This window comes from Chiloscyllium punctatum, chromosome 48, assembly GCF_047496795.1.
Source record: "Chiloscyllium punctatum isolate Juve2018m chromosome 48, sChiPun1.3, whole genome shotgun sequence".
Taxonomy (NCBI): Eukaryota; Metazoa; Chordata; class Chondrichthyes; order Orectolobiformes; family Hemiscylliidae; genus Chiloscyllium; species Chiloscyllium punctatum.
In genome coordinates this window covers 46,249,368-46,268,818 of record NC_092786.1, presented here as the reverse complement: position 1 = coordinate 46,268,818, position 19,451 = coordinate 46,249,368, and the positions used below count along the sequence as shown (strand labels likewise).

The following is a 19,451-nucleotide window of genomic DNA, read 5'->3' as shown; positions in this document are numbered from 1 at the left end:
TAACTATCAGAACAGAGACTGTAACGGGCCTGAAGTGATGACATGGAGTGTAAAACAAAAATCCTTTTTGAAAAGAACGTGCTTTGAAATTTTAAATTTCTTATCTTCAAGTCAAAAAGGAGCCAGCTAGAGACCTCATGTGAAATCTACCAGCAGGACATAAATAAGTACAGATATATTCAATGTTTCTGACTTCAAACAGGTGTCAAGTTGTTTTCTGGTGAAAACACCCTTTAGATGACACAAGATTTGTGATTACTTATTATAGGAAACTTTGCTTAGATTCAATAAACGTATTATTAAAAATAAACCTTCAATTGAGTTACTCTGATTTAAAACTTTCCTTGGGATTCAGTCAACTGGAAGATGTATCTTGTTATGTTGCAAATATATTGAATATTATTGAAAAATGCAAGGCACAAGCGTATTTCTCCTAAAAAATGAGCAGAAATCCACACAATACTTTGACTGAGAAAAAAATGCAAGATTTTATTGAAACACTATTCAATGCTTTTCTCCTTCATTATCTGCATCTAAGATTTTATGGGAGCTTTGAAGGTGCTTCTCCAGCAGCACTTTCCAAACCCACGACTTCTATCAATTAGAAGGACAGTGGCAGCAGATATCCTAAGCTTAACACTAATGCCAGCAGATACAAGATATCCCCCTCAAGCTGCGAAACATCCTGACCTCGAACTATATTGCCATTCCTTCACTGTTGTTGGTCAAAGTCCTGGGCATTCCCTTCCTAATAGCACTGCAGGTATTCCCACTTCCCAAACACTGTAGCATCTAATTTTCTCCACAACAATTAGGGATGAGCAATAAATGCAGGCACATACAATGATGCTCATATCCCATGAATAAATAGAAATACAAAGTCTGGATTTAGCACAAATCTGTTATTAGAGATATGCTCATGTAAACTTGGAAACATAATGTTCTGACCATCTAAAATGCCATTTAAAATCCCAGCCAGTCAATAACCAGCAGTAAAAACTACAAAGTCATGTGCAAAAAAGTGAAATGCATGCAACTAATTTAAACCAGTGTGGACCAGAATACAGGTAATTATGATATATTATAAACTGTGACTTGAAATGGAAAATAAGTCCTACTTGATTTCAGCCCAAATCAAGTTTTCAGCAAAGCTGTCCAGAGTTTAAATTCAACATTAAAAAAGATGTGGTGCCTCTCTTCCATTCACTGGCCAGTCCTCATGCCAAATGCCAAATGCAATAAACATCCATATAAATACCTGATGTCAGGATTTCTGTGGTACACCTCTGAAGGATTTAAAAGGCACATATTACAAAGGTTTTCTGGCCAATTTAATGACAGATATACCGCACATTAGGCTACTTACTAAGATAAGAGGCCAGAGTTTTGGTGGCAACATGATACCATGATTAGAGGCTAATTAAGAAAAGGTAGAGTTGGAATTGGGCTGGGGGGGGGGGGGCCTTTTCAGGATAATAATGTGTAACTAGCAGTGTGCCACAGGACCACAATTATAAATAACACATACTAATGACTTGGATGAGGAAAGTCTATATACTACCATCAAATTTGCAAATAACATAACAATAGGCAGGAGGGCAAGTCATGAAGATGAAACAAAGAGGTTGCAGAAGGGTATATAAGCTAATGGGCAAAAACTTGGCAGATGCAACATGATGTGGGGGAATGTGTTGTTATGCACTTTTGCAGGTAGAATACAGGAACTGAATATTATTTTAATTTAGAAAGCTCTCAGAAGGCTATGGAACAGAGGGACTTGTTTATTTATGAATCCTTTTATGAGTCTTTATTTATGAATCACAAAAAAAAAACTAGCATCATGTGCAGCAGGTAATAGGGAAAGCAAATGAGGTGTTGGCCTTTACTTCAAAGGGAATGGAGTATAGTACAAGAGTAGTGAAATATTGCTAAAACTACACAAGGCATTAATCACACCACAGCTGGAAAACTGAACAGTTTTGGACCCGCTATCTGTAGATTGGAAGGAACAAATTGCTTTTAGTGGAGTGATATGCTCTTCTTGTCAGATGTGGGAGTTTCAGGAGAGTTAAAACGTTAGCGAGGATTATACCTGCGATAAATGTTGATGGTTGTGAATCCTGACAGATCGAATGGATCAGTTGGAGCAACAATTAGAGGCAATGAGGAATTTACAAGAGATAGGCGACGTGATGGATGGCAGTTAAAAGGGAAAAAAGCTGCAGATACAGTCAGGTAGACGGGTTAACTTCAAGGAAGATAGGAGAGGTAGGTGGTTAGTACAGGAGCATTCTGTGGCTATCCCCATTTCAAACAAGTATGCTGTTTTGGAAAATGTAGGGGGAGGTGGTGGACTTTCAGGGGAATGTAGCACGAACAACGAAGTTCCTGGTCTCAAGGCTGCCTCTATTGTAATGAGGGGTACATCAGGTTCCAAAAGACCAATTGTGTTATGAGACTCTCCAGTCAGGGGTACAGACAGATATTTCTCCTACCAGCACGAAAAATCAAAATGGTGTGTTGCCTCCCTGATGCCAGGATCAAGGATGTCTCAGAGAGGGTGCAGAATATTCTCAAAGGGGAGAGGGACCAGCAGGAGGTCATTGTACACATTGGTATCAACGACATAGGAAGGGAAAAGGATGAGATTCTAAAGAGAGAATATAGAAAGTTAGGCAGAAATTTAAAAAGGAGGTCATTGAGGGTAGTAATATCTGGATTGTTCCTGGTGCTATGAGCCAGTGAGGGTAGGAATAGGAGAATAGAGCAGATGAATGTGTGGTTGAAGAGCTGGTGTATGGGAGAAAGAAACAGATTTTTGAATCTCTTCTGGAGTAGATGTGACATGTACAATTAGGATGGATTGCACTTGAATTGGAAGGGGACTAAGAGACTGACAGGGAGATTTCCTATAGCTGCTCAGGAGGATTTAAAATAATAAGGAGGGGGGTTGGGACCCAGGGTGATACTGAAGAAAGAGATCAGTCTGAGACTGGTACAGTTGAGAAGAAAGCAAGTCAAACAGTTAAGGCAGGCAGGGACAAAGCAGAGAACAAGGTAGGACTGATAAAGTAAATTAAACTGCACTTATTTCAATGCAAGAGGCCTAACAGGGAAGGCAGATGAACTCAAGGCATGGTTAGGAACATGGGACTGGGATATCATAGCAATTACAGAAACATGGCTCAGGGATGGACAAGACTGGCAGCTTAACGTTCCAGATACAAATGCTATAGGAAGGACAGAAAGCAAGGCAAGAGAGGAGGGGGATTGGCGTTTTTGATAAGGGATAGCATTACAGCAGTACTGAGGGAGGATATTCTCAGAAATACATCCAGGGAAGTTATTTGGGTGGAACTGAGAAATAAGAAAGGGATGATCACCTTATTAGGATTGTATTATAGACCCCCTAATAGTCAGCAGGAAATTGAGAAATTTGGAAGGAGATTTCAGTTATCTGTAAGAATAATAGGGTGGTTATGGTCAGGGATTTTCCAAACATAGACTGGGACTTCCACAGTGTTAAGAGTTTAGATGGAGAGGAATTTGTTAACAGTGTACAAGAAAATTTTCTGAGTCAGGATATGGATGTACCTACTAGAGAAGGTGCAAAACTTGACCTGCTCTTGGGAAATAAGGCAGGGCAGGTGACTGAAGTGTCAGTGAGGGCGCACTTTGGGGCCACTGACCATAATTCTATTAGTTTTAAAACAGCGATGGAAAATGATAGACCAGATCTAACAGGTGAAGTTCTAAACCGGAAGAAGTTCAATTTTGACAGTATTAGGCAAGAACTTTCAAAAGCTGACTGGGTGCCGACGTTTGCAGGTAAAGGGACAGCTGGAAAATGAGAAGCCTCCAGAAGTGAGATAATGAGGGTCCAGAGATAGTATACTCCTGTTGGGGTGAAACAAAAGGCTGGTATGTGCAGGGAGGGTGGTACAGGTATGGAATGAGCTGCCAGAGGATGTGGTAGAGCCTGGTACAACTGCAACATTTAAGAGGCATTCGGATGGGTATATGAATAGGAAGGGTTTGGAGGGATATGGGCAGGGTGCTGGCAGGTGGGACTAGATTGGGTTGGGATATCTGGTAGGCATGGACGGGTTGGATCGAAGGGTCTGCTTCCATGCTGTACATCTCTAGGACTCTAAATCAAGGGTTTGGTTAAGAAAAAGAAGGAAGCATATGTCAGGTATAGACAGGATAGATTGAGTGAATCCTTAGAAGAGTATGAAGGCAGTGGGAGTATACTTAAGAGTGAAATAAAGAGGGCCAAAAGGGGACACGAGATAGCTTTGGCAAGTAGGTTTAAGGAGAATCCAAAGGGTTTTTACAAATACATTAACGACAAAAAGGTAACTAGGGAGTGAATAGGGTCCCTCAAAGATCAGCAAGGCAGCCTTTTTGTGAAGCCACAGGACAAGGAGGAGATATGAAATGAGTATTTTGCATCAGTGTTTACTATGGAGAAGGACATGGAAGACATAGAATGTGGGGAAATAGATGGTGACATCTTGAAAAATATCCATACTACAGAGGAGGAATATGGATAAATCCCCAGGACCTGATCAGTGGGAAGCTAGGGAAGTGATTGCTGGGCCTCTTGCTGAGATATTTATATCACTGATAGTTACAGGTGAGGTGCCAGAAGATTGGAGGTTGGCTAATGCAGTACCATTATTTAAGAAAGGTGATAAGGACAAGCCAGGGAACTACAGATCAGTAAGCCTGATGTCAGTGGCGGCAAGTTATTGGAGGGAACCCTAAGGGACAGGATTTACACGTATTTGGAAAGGCAAGGACCGATTAGGGATAGACAACATGGTTTTGTGCGTGGGAAACCATGATTCACGATTGAGCTTTTTGAAGAATGAGCAAAGAGGATCGATGAGGGCAAAGCGGTGAACGTGATCTATGTGGACTTCAGTAAGGCGTTCGACAAGGTGCCCCATGGGAGATTGGTTTGCAAAGTTAGATCTCACGGAATACAGGGAGAACTAGCCATTTGGATACAGAACTGGCTCAAAGGTAGAAGAGAATGGTAGTGGAGGTTTGGTTTTCAGACTGGAGGCCTGTGACCAGTGGAGTGCCACAAGGATTGGTGCTGGGTCCACTGTTTTTGGTCATTTATAAAAACGATTTGGATATGAACATAGGAGGTATAGTTAGTAAGTTTTCAGATAACACCAAAATTGGAAATGTTGAGGACAGCAAAGGTTAACTCCGATTACAATGGGATCTTGATTAGATGGGCCAATGGGCTGAGGAGTGGCAGTTGGCGTTTAATTCTGATAAATGCAAAGTACTGCATTTTGAGGAAGCAAATCTTAGCAGGACTTAAACACTAATGATAAGGTCCGAGGAAGTATTACTGAACAAAGAGACCTTGCAGTGCAGGTTCATAGCTCCTTGAAAGTAGAGTCGCAGGTAGATAGGATAGTGAAGGGGGCATTTGGTATGCTTTCCTTTACTGGTCAGAGTATTGAGTACAGGAATTGGGAATAAGGGCTCACGCCCGAAACATCGATTCTCCTGTTCCTTGAGTGCTGCCTGACCTGCTGCACTTTTCCAGCAACACATTTTCAGCTCTGAACTCCAGCATCTGCAGTCTTCACTTTCTCCTACAGGAATTGGGAAGTCATGTTGCGGCTGTATAGGACTTTGGTTAGGCCACTTCTGGAATATTGTGTGCAATTCTGGTCTCCTTCCTATCCGAAGGATGTTGTGAAACTTGAAAGGGTTCAGAAAAGATATACAAGGATGTTGCCAGGGTTGAAGGAATTGAGCTATTGGGAGAGGGTGAACAGGCTGGTGGAGTCCAGAACTAGAGGAGATAGCGTTAGGGTGAATGGGAAAGACATAAAAGGGACCCCAGGGGCAACTTTTTCACACAGAGGGTGGTGTACGTATAGAATGAGCTGCCAGAGCAAGTGGTGGAGGCTGGTAATATTGCAACATTTAAAAGGCATCTGGATGGGTATATGAATAGGAAGGGTTTGGAGGAATATGGGCCAAGTGCTGGCAAATGGGACTAGATTAGGTTGGGATATCTGGTTGGCATGGACAAGTTGGATCAAAGGGTCTGCTTCCATGCTGTACATCTCTATGACTCTATGAAAGATATAATGGCATTGGAGGGGGTTCACTAAGCTGGTACCAGGTACAGAGGGCTGCCTTATGAGGAGAGATTGCATAAATTGGGCTGTATTCATTGAAATATAAAAGAATTTGAGGTAGCCTTATTGAAACTCTGAAGATTCTTAGGGGACTTGACAGGGTAGGTACAGAAAAGTTGTTTCCTCTTGTGGCAGAATCTTGAACCAGAGGGCATAATCTTAGAATAAGGGGGTTGTGCATTTCAGACAGAGATGAAGAGGAATTTTATGTCTCATAAAGCTGTGAATCTGTGGACTTCTTTATGGTAGAGGGCCGTCAAGGCTGGGTCGTCAGGCATTTCAAGTCTGAGGTACTGATTTTTAATCAACAAGGGAATCATGGGTTTAGGAAAGGGTTATAAGTTGGGCAATTAGCCTGGCATGTGTTTGTCACAGTGAAAGAACTTTACAGGGATTGAATCCCGCAACTCTGTCAGGCTGCATTAATATCATTACTGTACAACAGCCTGATGGAAGTCTCCATTTCATGGGAAAGCTCAGTGTGCTCTGTTCCAGATAAAAAGTGGTGGACATAGAAATCAATGGAGAACCTGTGTAACTGCAGATGAAACTTGGAGAGAATGGTGAAGCATTTTTTGTTGAAGAAATACCAAATAAAAAGGAAGGCAGCTTCAAAGGGGTCTGGAGCAGCGGTGTCTTCAGAGGCAGCATTGCTACAGAGTTGGCCAGCCTTTCAAGTGGGGACCGGCACTCTGGCAGTTGGTGGAGCCTGGAGCAGGACTGTAGCGGCAGAGGAGGAAATGTTGCACTCTCGAAGTTATTTTTTATTTTAAGTTAAATAAGAACAGCACCAATATATGGGGATGGTGTGAACATTTCACTGATTCAATGAAAAGGCAGGAAAGTAGAGTTGAGGACTATCAGATCAGCCATGATCTCACTGAATGGCACAGCAGACTCTGGATGAATTGTCCAATTCTGCTCCTACACCTTATGGTTATGGTCATATTTTCAGCTTTCTTTTTCAGACTTGTGTACAATATTTACTGATCAGAGTCACAGTGGATCACTTCTGAGCTGACTTTTAGGAGGATGCCAACCTACAGAGGGATGTTGAGCAAGAGTTAATGACATAGGGGACTATATCTTCCTGCAGCACTCAAACGCAGGTGTCATTATCTCACTTTGGCAGAGACCATGCTGGTGGAGCCTTCGCTTCACGCCTGTCAATCAGACAATATTCAGTGATATAATTGTGAGATGTGACTGTCTAGCTAACTTACGCTGAAAGATTTTTCAGAAGCACTCCAATCACAGCAGGTCACATCCTACATGACACTACACAAAAATAAATTGGCAAAATGACCACAAATCAATATTGCCTGATTGGCTACATTCTTCAACATGACAACATTTTTGAAACTCTGATTCAGTTCTCTAGACAAAAAAGCCCAGCAGGAACATAGCAAAATGATTGTCATGACCTTCTTTATCATAGCCTAGCTCAGCAACAGTCTTCAGCAGTTGTCTGAAAATTAGCTGTATTCACTTGCAGGCATGCTATAATGCAGATAATGATATGGCAGAATTGCTGAGGGCAACCACTCTTTCTAGTACTTCACATAACCAATTCAACTTCAAAGAGAAAAGAAGTTTGAGTTCTAGCTGCTCCATGATTTTTCCATACACTGTCACTTATGTCTAAAGTTAAACACACACAACACCAGGTTATAGTCCAACAATTGATAACCACCTGAAGGAACAGTGCTCCGAAAGCTAGTGCTTCCAATTAAATCTGTTGGACTATAACCTGGTGTTGCGTGTTTTTAACTTTGTACAGCCCAGTCCAACACCGGCATCTCCAAATCACTTAAGACTAAGATTTCCTTTCTCTTCACTTTTTCTTGTATTTTTAAAAATACATCCTTTCAATCTTGGGCAAGATTAATGGGTTGAGATGCCGTTTAAAGCTCTTTCTGAAAAGTTTTGTGAATCACCCCATCTGAGAACCTACCTAAATTGCCCCATGCCTTTAAACTAATTTTTTCTGCAAATCCGTTTATATCAGAAAACTGAATGCTATTGGATGGGGTTTGCACCAGCTCTTAACCTTTTAGGTCTGAACTAAACCTGAAGATGAAAACTGGCCTCAAACTCTCCACAGATTGAAATCAGTGAGTGTGCAACTTATCTTACATGAGGGCTTCTCAAACTGGGGGTTGCTACCAGCTGACAGTGAACAGCTGCAGGGAAGCTTTAAATCCTTAAACACTTCTCAAACTGTGGGCCATTGCCTAATTAACCCAACATTGAAGCCTGTCTTAGGAATTACCAATATAAACTCAGGAGCATTATTTGTAATTATAAAACATATAATTAATAATGTAAAAACATTGTACTCACTGTCAGACAAGGTCAACCCCTCTATAATGCCACTGAAAGGCCCATCAACATCAATTCCATTGGACTGGACTGCAAATTCGTATCTGGTAAAGGGCTTCAGGCTAGTGATAAAAATCTCTTCTTCAGAGCTAGAAATAGCCAAAAAGATTGAATGCTGGAAAGGAATTTTAACATGCAAGTATTGATAGACACACAATGTAAAGTGTTTTTATTATTACACCTTTTACACTTTAGTTCAATTGGTATCACTCTCCCAAATTAAGTCAGAAGGCTGGGAGTTCAAGTTCCATTCCAATACTTGAGCAAAAAATTGAGCTGACAGCTCCACTGCAATAATGAGAGTGTGACATGCTATTGGAGGTACTTTCTTTCAGACAAGTAGATAGAAGTCAAGTAGATAGAACTCTTCTACCTTTCAGGTAAACACAAAAGGCCATATTTTGAAGAACAGTAGGGGAGTTATGCCCAGTAATCTAGCCAATATTAATCCCTTAATCAACTTCCCAAAACAAATTATTTAGTCATCACCACAGTAGTGTGTGCAAAACTGCCCAATGAATTACCTACATTCTAATGTCGGCACTTCAAAATGCAGTTCCATCAACTACAAAACACTTTTATACAAAAGTGCTACTTACAGTTACTCCTGAATGGAATCCTTCAAGTGTGGTTCCATGGTCATTGCTGCTCAGGGTCTGTACTGGGGGAGAGGGCTCTTTATTCACTGGGCCCAGAATCACCTGCTAGGACTTTCACTTCTGGTTGTACTGTGTTTGCTGCATAATGGAAATTTTTTTTTGGGGGGGGAGTGGGGGGGAAGAGAAGAGAAAGAGCGGGACGGTGTCATGGCTTCCCCCCATTTTCAAGCTGTCAATACCTCTGCAATTAACTCAGGCTATCACTCAGTGGGCTATTCCTCTTGGCTAGCTGTGGCACTTTGACCTTCCACCTCATGACCAGCAGGTGTTAGACATGGCTAAGCTCAGATTACGATTTGTGGCTGGTACAGCAGCACAGGGGTGCTGAGCTTGGTATTGATCAGTGTCTTTAGGCCAACAGGTTCTGAATGGCTGGGGTCCTGTGGTCAGCTGAGAGGGGTGGTTGTGCCATATTCAGGTGGACTCTGCAGGGTGTCAAAGTCATTAGGGAGAATGCAGCATGGCTGAGGGCAGTCAGTCTGGGCCATGAAAGGTCAAGGTGCCCTGATGCAGACAGTGAGTAACAGTGCAGCACAGAGAAAGGTCTCAAGTCAGAGTGGGAAAGGTTGTGCCAAAATGACAAATGCAGTTAGGTACAATAAAATGAATTTCATGGCACTTAACATGATTCTGGATGTACGCTTGCTCACTCAGCTGGAAGGTTTGTTTTCAGATGCTTCGTCACCATAGCAAGCAACATCAGTGAGCCTCCAGTGAAGCACTAGTGGTATGGTCCACTTTTTATTTATGTTTAGGTTTCCTTGAGTTGGTGATGTCATTTCCTGTGGTGATGTCATTTCCTGTTCTTTTTCTCAGGGGATGGTAAATGGGATCCAAGTCAATGTGTTAGTTCATAGAGTTCTGGTTGGAATGCCATGCTTCTCGGAATTCTTGTGCAGGTCTCAGTTTGGCTTGTCCTAGGATGGATGTGGTGTCCTTCCTCATCTGCATGTAAAGATACTAGTGAGAGTGGTTAGTTGATGTTCATTTATTGTGGTGGCTAGTTTGCTGCCTGTTTGTTCAATGTAGTATTTGTTACAGTTCTTGCAAGGTATTTTGTAAATGACATTAGTTTTGCTTGTCGTCGATATTGGGTGTTTTAAGCTCATTAGCTACTGTTTTAGTGTGCTGGTGGGTTTGTGGGCTACCATGACACCAAGAGGTCTGAGTAGTCTGGCAGTCATTTCTGCGATGTCTTCGATGTAAGGGAGAATAGCTCGGGTTTCTGGATGCATTTTGTCTGCTTGTTTGAGTTTGTTGCTGGGAAATCAGTGGACTGTGTTCAATGGGTACCCATTCTTTTTGAATACACTGTATAGATGATTTTCCCCTGTTCTTCATAGTTCGTCTGTGCTGCAGTGTGTGGTGGCTCGTTGAAATAATGTTCTTATGCAGCTTTGTTTGTGGATGCTGGGATGATTGCTTCTGTAGTTCAGTATTTGGTCTGTATGTGTTGTTTTCCTGTAGACACTGGTTTGAAGTTCCCCATTGGCTGTTTGCTCTACTCTGACATCTAGGAATGATGGTTTTTGTTGTTTTCCTCCTTTTTAGTGAATTTTATGCCAGTAAGGGTATTGTTGATGGTTGTGAAGGTTTCCTCTAATTTGTTTCATTTAGTGATGACAAAAGTGTCATCCATGTAGGGGACTCAAAGTTTGGGCTGGATGGTGGGCAGAGCTGTTTGTTAGAGTCTCTGCACGACTGCCTCTGCTAAAACCCTGATATTGGAGATCCCATGGGTGTTCTGTTGGTTAGCCACAAAAAGACATGACCCACTCTCACTAGCATCTTTATATACAGATAAGAAAGGACACCACTTCGACTGAGACAACACATCCATCCTAGGACGAGCCAAACAGAGACACTCATGAGAATTCCTGGAAGCACGGCATTCCAACTGGAATTCTATCAACAAACACTTGGATCCCAATTACCACCCCCTGAGAAAATGAACTGGAAATGACATAACCACAGGAAATGACATCACAAACCGAAGGAAACCTGAACTCAAATAAAAAGCAGGCCATACCACCAATGCTTCACCGGAGGCTCACTGATGAGGTTATATAGTATGGTGATGAAACATCTGAAAATGAACATTCCAACATCAGCGAACAAACTTACATCCAAAGTCTCAACCTGAACTACAAATCTTCCCAAAACTCACTTAACAAGATTTCAGGCCCCAATAATTACTGACATTAAAGCAAAAGAATGGGGTAAAGTTAAATGAAGATTTCCTTACTATATGGGAGTTAAAATACTTCATTGATGCATACTAACAAAACAGAATTAAAAATGATTTTAAAAAATACACATTTAACACTTCCAAGCCTGTATTCTTTCTTTGCAGATGCCATAAAATTTTAATACGGCTTGCTTTATATCATATCTACAGGAATTACAAACTTTCTTTGTTTAAAAATATATTGTGCATCTTTCACAAAATAATTTCAGTCTGGCAAATACACTCTTGCTTTAGACATAGAAAGGAGATTCTGCTTTGACAATTGTGCTCAGACTATCCTAATCCAGTTTGATATCTACTGTTAACCATTTCTCATCACAAGACAATGGTATCACACATATTAGCATAGATTTAACTTCCTATTTCACATAGTGTTGTGATCTCAGCTGATGGTAATACTGGACAAGTCCGACCCCAGTTGGAATCTGGTTTGACAGAACATGTGTTTTTGTCATTTTGCAATTTGGTTATCGTGATGACCACAGAAAATAGATGAATAAAGTTACATATAGAGAACAGTTAGAAAGATCTTAACACAACCATCAAAACAAAGTTTAACCTTGTTCCCAAAACAATCCATTATAGAGACTTAGCTTTATCTCTGCTTAACTGGCTTTTCTCAGTTTTTTCACTTGAACTGTAGAGATAATTTTACAATTCCTTTCTGAGTCTGACAGCATGAACCACTCGTGAATTTGATGGCCTAAGTTTCTCAGTTCTAACAATTTTAAGATTACTATCCAGAATTTCCTGGCTTGGAAGCTCTGTAGATTAGAAGCACAGGAGTTCATTGTAAATTTCAAAAACTAATTACAATGGAATAAAGATGAGGCATCTGTACATCTCTTGATATCACTGCACATGTAATGTGGTGACAACAGCAGCATACACATAAACAAATCCTGAAGCTCTGTCTGACCAGCTATGTCACTGGCCATACTCTGAACACTGAAATGGCTGCTGATGCATGCAAAGAATATTTCTGTATTTCCTTTGGCGCCAGTCATTTCTTTCCTCAGCTTGGGAGTAAGCCATCACGTAGGTGTGAATGACTCAATATCAACACCAGCTGAAGAGTACTGACATCATTTATTTTTTCCAGAATATTAGAACTGCAATTCATAAAGAAAATGAGCTAGATGCTCAAACAACCATATACAAAGGCACATTCTTCAGCCATGTGGGAGTGCTCAACACTCAAAAATTAATTTTACAGATTCCATGCCTTAGCAGGAATCAGGAGGAAACTCACAACACACCATCCAAAATTGTACTAAATGTCTAACAGAATGGATTTTTTTTTCATACACAACTTTAAGTTCTATTAAAAGCAGACACATTACTTGAAAGGAGTCTGCTGCTTCTACAACAAACACCTGAGAATTTTAATCCTTAGCCAAATCTTCATGGATGCACCTCAGACTTGTCCAATGTATAAGTTAGTAGACTCCTGTCTGCACCTCCAATCCCTCTCACCACACAAACTCAAATAATAGCTTCAACAAGACTATATTGATGGTGTTAAGAATTGCTTTATATTATATAAATATGACTAGTCCTTTAATGATTCAACATTTGAAAGGAGAGAGAAACACGAAGTCTGTTATATATTGTTTGTACAGTTCTATATTAGAACTAGGAACTAAAGTTATGTTTCTTTTTCATTGGATATGGGTATCATCAACAAGGTCTACATTTGTTGGTCACCCCAGATGCTCTAGCACTGAGCTTCTTCCTAAACAATTTAGTAGGCAGTTAATAGTCATTTATTTAATAGTCAGTCAGTCTGGATTCAAAAATAAGTCAGATCAAATAAGAATGACAGATTTCCTACCTTAAAGGACCATAATAAAGCACGTGTTTTTACGACAATTGATTAGTTTCAGAGTCACCATTACTGTGAATTGCATTGAATTCCAGTTTTATTAAATTCATATTCTACTGACTACTATGGTTGGATTTGAATTCCTGTCCCTAAAGCATTAGCCTGGGTCTCTGGATTACGGGTTCGGTGACATTGCTACTCTGCCACCATCTCCCACTGTTGAGTATTTCAGCAGAGAATATTTTCACAGCTGCATCTGAACTAGTGTGTAATACATAAGAGAACCAGTAGGAACTGATCTGCAGTTGTGAATCCAGGTTTTTTTTTGTTGCAAGCAGCTAGTGGAATTGAACTGATCAATTTTTGAAGGATATGAATACAGAGGGTGATTATTAAAACACAGAATCAGTATCAACATATCACTGTGGCAGTAGTAGGATATAAGCACATGCCTTTGAAGAAAATGGAGTTTATTCAAACCAGAAAGCAGGATCATCATTCCATTTTAAAACTGGAACCACTCACACCAGCACTGGCAGGAGAAAAGTTTTCAGCAAGCTCAATGGCAGAAATTATTACTGGAATGTGAAACGATGTGTGGCTCTCAGGATTGAGGAAGACATGCCCACAAGCCCGTCACTTAAAGCAACTTTGCAGAGAAATGTTTAGACTCACTAAATAGAACTTACAATTTTGGACAATGAAACAAAAGGGACCGTGAAGGTGAGGAGACCCTGAATGAAGTTACTAGCAAATAAAGCAGATTCAAAACGTTGATTGATAAGATTGAAAATTTGAAACTGCGAATTCAACGCTATTAGGCCTTGATACACAAAACAAGTGTTGTAGCAGAGTCTCATGCCCTGAAAGAGAAGGTAAATGCAGCTGCTCATAAGCCATTGACCACTCCGGACAAAGAAGCTGAATGAGTTTGAAGCAAGTGGTCCAAACAAATGGGGTCAAAGTGGCTAACAGCAAGCTTTATCCAGAGGAATTTGAATCAGAGAGTAACCAAAAAGATAGCAGTAACAAGCATGCCGCCAGTGGGACAGAATTAAACGGATAAGAATTCGTATTCTTTGAAGCTTGAAGTGTGACTATTCAAATATCCCAGAGTCTATTTCAACTTATCAAGGCTATTTATCTAAATTTGGAAATCAAGTGAGAAAGGAATTTCAGGCATTATTTAGGATGTTGACTAAACTCTAATTATTCATTTGTAATCAATTCCAACCAACTTAGGAAATAGTTAATTGAACTCACCTTGTGAAGTACATCACAAGAGAAGCATTCTTGAGCCCTGATGGACTGCAACGCACAGTATAATTTGCAATTTGGACTGTAGTGAACGGTGGCCGGGTCCAGTGTAACCAAATTGCTCTAGAACTGTTGGATTCTGCACGAAGCTGTGTTGGAGGTGGTAGCACTACTGGGAGTGCTGAAAAAGAGAGATGTAATCACATATATTGTTTCTTCACATTCCGATTCAGTATTTAGTTATAGATTGTTTAAGGGTTAGAAATGTAACTGATTGCAGAACTATAGAAAATACTTATGACTCACTCCAAAGTTGTACATGAGAAATGAAAATTCCAAATAACAGTGCTCTTGCACAATGATAAAGCTACATGTTCTTGGATAATGGTTAGGGCACTTTTGCCTTTGCTTTGAAACAGTTAGCATACACCTTCTCATAAAAGGTGCTCACCTAAGGTTACAGCTGGTGCTTTTTCAGTTTTTCCTTTCCATATTGCTGCATATCCATCATCTTGTTTGTTGAATGCAATCAACTTAATTTCATAAAGTCGGTCTGAAACTAAATGAGGAAACAGATAAATCCAGTAAAGTTTACTGAAGAGATAAACCAGAGGATTTTGCCACTGACACAATTTATGTTACTGTAATCAATACAACTGAACATAGGCATTCCCAGTCATTTTAATGCAGCTATCTTTCAACTGAAGGAAACTAGTACATATATATGAGACAGATACAGAAATGTAACAGGACAATTGGAGTCAATATTAGGGTCAAATGTAAGGTCTTCACAGTTAAACATTAGTTACACAGTGAATGGTTTTGTATCTGAATCAGGGAAATATATTCATTTGTTTTGGGCCAATTCCATTCTTCCACTTTGAAGTCTCTCATGTCCTCTACCACCTCAATGTACACAGCACCAGCAATGAAAAGGCCATTAAACACTTGCTAAAGGCAGTAGTGGTGGCTGATAAAGGGATAAGGGGTTCCACAAATATACTACAGATGAGCACGAAGAGGTCATAAGGGCTATAGAACATGCTCCACTAATCCATTAGGTCATGTTTCTTGGCAGCCTCTTTGTATCCTTTTCTTACTGTCATATCTGGCCCTGTCATCTATGCTATTGGTGTAGATCATTAAAAACTGAGGCCCAAGAATTTGTCCTTTGGCATGACACTCTACTAGTTACACGTTGTCATCTAGAAAATGCTTGGTTTATTCCTTCTGTTTTCTACTGACTAGTCACTCAACACTAGTATATTATCTGAAATGTTAAGGATCCTAATTTTGAATAACCCAGTTTTCAAATGCCTTCAGAAAACCACACATATTACATTCACTAGTTCTCCTGAATCTGCTCTGCTTGTTATGTCCTTTAATAAGGAAATTATGTTTGACAAGCCTATGGCGAAATTTGACCTTATATACTGTATGTGGGTCATATATTTATTTCAGGTTCTGGAGCTGAAAGTTAAGAGGGGAAATAGAAGATTTTACTCAGCCCTGCGCTCTCCTTACTATTGCTTTGTTTCAACAAAGTTAACACTCGGAATAGATTTTGACATTTATGCTTAATTATAACAAGATCCATTTTAAGAATATTCTTGAAGTACTGCCTAAAATGTCACTGTGTGTAATTATCACAGTGCAAAAAGTTGAAGCTCCAATGCATCTTTAGAAATTGCTGCCAATATCATGTCATAGTGCAAATATATGACACATTTATAGTAACAATTTACTGGGGTATGAACTGCACCTGGAGAAGATAGTAGAACTGCATTTCATAGTAGAATGGGATGCAAAGTTTGGAATGGGAGTGCACATGTCTGATATATAAAGGCATTAGTCTTACTGCTAAATGCTTGCAGGCCACTTTAGATTCTTCAAACAGAGGTGAAAACAGGCAATGACATCATAAATGACTAACTTATTGATTTAAGGAAAGGCCTCCCCCGCCCCTTTCACAAATTAGACATGTCAGCAGTAGGCAAAACATCGGGCCTATCTTGCTGAAAATCATTCATCAGTTTTATGACAACCAACAAATGCCATGTTTCCAGAAAAATTCCCTCCCCCACTTCCACAAAATCACTTTCCCACAGAGCCAGAAAGTTCAGGATTGTTTGTTGAATCCACAGGAGTTACAATCAACACCCTTCCTCTCCCATTACAAACAACTCTCAGGACTTAACTGAGGTTACTACTGGCAAGGTAGATGTTCCAAAGTATGTTTCCTCCCTTGGGGCAAGCTGCCTGTGCACGAAGCTTAATGAGTTGCAGATTAGTCCTGAGGAGCAACTTCTCTCTAGCTCTGCGTGCCCTGTTTTTTCCCTTTGGGTGGGCGGTTGAAGAGGGGAGAAAGAAAGACAGAAAGAAATGCTGTCTCTAAAATTCCAAATCAACAATCAGCTTGTACTGGTTTTTTAATCCATTATCTCTAATCCAATCATGTTGCACAAATAATTGTATTTTACTTACAGCTACTTCAATGTACAACTCACATCTGTGACACTGCAAATGATTCAAATTAAATTAAAAGTGGGCTGGGAAAACTTCCTTTACACTAATTTTTGCTGTGTAATAACAAAAAAAAGCATTTTGCATTTCATTGCTGAACTAATTTTATGAAGTAGAAGTGCAAAATTGTGGTCTAATGAAAGCAACTGATATAACCTTCATTTGTGCTCTCTGAGCCAATAAGGATCGATTTAAGTGCACTGAAGCAGGGGGAACATGCATTGTTGAAAAAGCTAGCAACATATGATACAATTTATAGTTATTACACTGAGTGGTGCATCGAGTTCAATTGTAATACTGTAATGAAGAAAAGAAATTCGTTTCAAATAAAACTAAATTTAGGAGCATGTTTACACCATCAATCCAGAGTAGGATGCCAATGTTTCATAAGTGCAGAATGCTTAAGATTTTACATTTTATTTGGAATGAAATAAACTCAAATATCAAATTTAAATATTGCTTTTAATTCTATTTATGATATATAATTTCCCAGATAAAAGTAATCAAGAATTTTGCAAACTATCAAAACTGTTCTAAACCAGTTGAGAAATTAAATTTGACTTATCATACACAATGGTTTAAAAGTATAAAATAATGCATCACATGTACAATTACAGCCAAGTGTTAAATCATGCAGGATTGGCAACTCAATGAAATTTTAGAAGATTTCATCACATTGTGCTGCCACTATAAAGTGAGTCTACAGCCCAACTTCTCTGTCGTGTCATAAAACAGAACCAGCACACCAATATGATGAATGAAACAGGACAAGTCCATGTTGTCTTTGCATTTCAAAAACCAGGCTGACTAGTGCTTCCATGAACACAAAGACCATGAGAAATAAATACCATGATAATTCTGATTCACCATTGTGATAAGGTTGCTTCTTTAACAAGGTTGTGCTGTCCTTGGTTTTTTCCAGAAGTGTTTTATGAGATACAGGTTCTAAAATGTCTAGCTTGATCGACTTGAAGAAGCTTTTAAGTTTACAAAATACACTTGCACAATGAAAAGGGAGTGGTCAGTTCTCCCAGCTCAGCTTTTCTGGCTTTTCAGTGAAAGCAGTCAGTCAGGTTTGAGGCTGCTGGTCACAGAAACAGCTACATGGAAGGTGTTTCATGCTGAATCGTTCTGCCATCTCTCTTGTAGGACCCTCTGTTTGATTTTACTTTTTTTTGCCAAAGGGTGTTTATGGGGATTGTTGCAAGTAGTTGGTTGCGATAATCTGTTGGGTTTTCGGATAGGTTAAGTTATTCTATATTCTGTTATCTTTTGTTTGGGTTTCATTCAGTAATCTTGCAAATAAATTTTGTTTTGTTTAAAACTAAGTAGTTAGCCCAGCTGCATCACTCCTGGAATGTCCACTTTACATCTGCTTAACAACTAGCAAAGTTAGGATCCAGGCTATTTTCTTGAAATGTTTTGAGGGGGTCTGGCCTGGTCCATAACACCATTCCTTATGAATTTTCAGAAACCCCAAGTAATTACTCTTCCATGTTGCTCACTGCAAAATTCAGGAGATTAACCATTAATTTCTGGAGACTTCAGGTCAATTTGAGAGGGTTTAAACCCACTTTATAAGGTTAAATAACATACGAAACAAATCAGATTCGATTTTCAAATTGTTCATTATAGATAAGGTTATTTTTATGTAGATAAATATTAACATGATATAAATATAAATGACTTAATCCCATTGATTGATTTTAAAAACAAAGTCTGGCACATTTTGGAATTAAGATTTTTGAAACTGAAATGTAATTGTAGCAGTTGTGTGTTGATCAAACACTTAATTCACACATTCTAGACTGCTGAATTAAAATTCAACAAAGATTGCACTGAGCCAACTCAACTGAAAACTGGAAAAGCTCAAATTCAGAAAAAACTAAGCATTTCAGTTTGGAATGCGTACACCAAAATGTTCCATCATTTCATTCATCCTCCCATATCTTTGATCGAATAAATGATGAAAGTTTCATATTTGAAATTCTGTAAGAAGGAACCAAGTCCTCATCAAGAAATATATCGCTAGAAAACATCGCAAACAAAATCTGCTGTTGTTACGTAGTGCGACATGGACTAATACAGAATGTTGAGGTATAAGTGTTGTGCTCCCTCTTGTGCTCCTGGTATGAAAATGATGTTAGACTTTACAACTTCTGATCTGCAAAGTATCACCAATCATATCACACTTCAACATCTAGGAAGCTTTGGCACTGAATACACCACGAAAATCCACTAATCAGTTTGGTTTCAGCAACATCACTGATTCAATAAAAAAATTAAAAACCAGATTTGCTCTATCTTAAGTTATTCTGTTACCAAGAATGCTTAGAAATCTAACCTGCAGTGAACAATTTTGATGAATTTGATAAAGC

General features: G+C 39.5%; 1 protein-coding gene across 9 annotated transcripts in view; it reads right to left on the bottom strand.

Annotated features, from left to right (window-relative positions):
• The window catches only part of igdcc4 (immunoglobulin superfamily, DCC subclass, member 4), a 148,483-nt gene that overhangs the window by 30,340 nt on the left and 98,692 nt on the right, over positions 1-19,451 (bottom strand). For all 9 annotated transcript variants that reach the window (XR_011955902.1, XR_011955903.1, XR_011955904.1 and 6 more), the window contains exons 12-14: positions 15,002-15,109; positions 14,557-14,731; positions 8,523-8,650 (exon numbers count right to left, since the gene is read on the bottom strand). Coding sequence is in view for 3 of the 9 variants with exons in the window: in XM_072565131.1 (XP_072421232.1) it covers positions 8,523-8,650; positions 14,557-14,731; positions 15,002-15,109 (411 nt within the window). In the remaining 6 variants the exon portion in view is untranslated. The remainder of the gene's footprint in view (positions 1-8,522; positions 8,651-14,556; positions 14,732-15,001; positions 15,110-19,451) is intronic.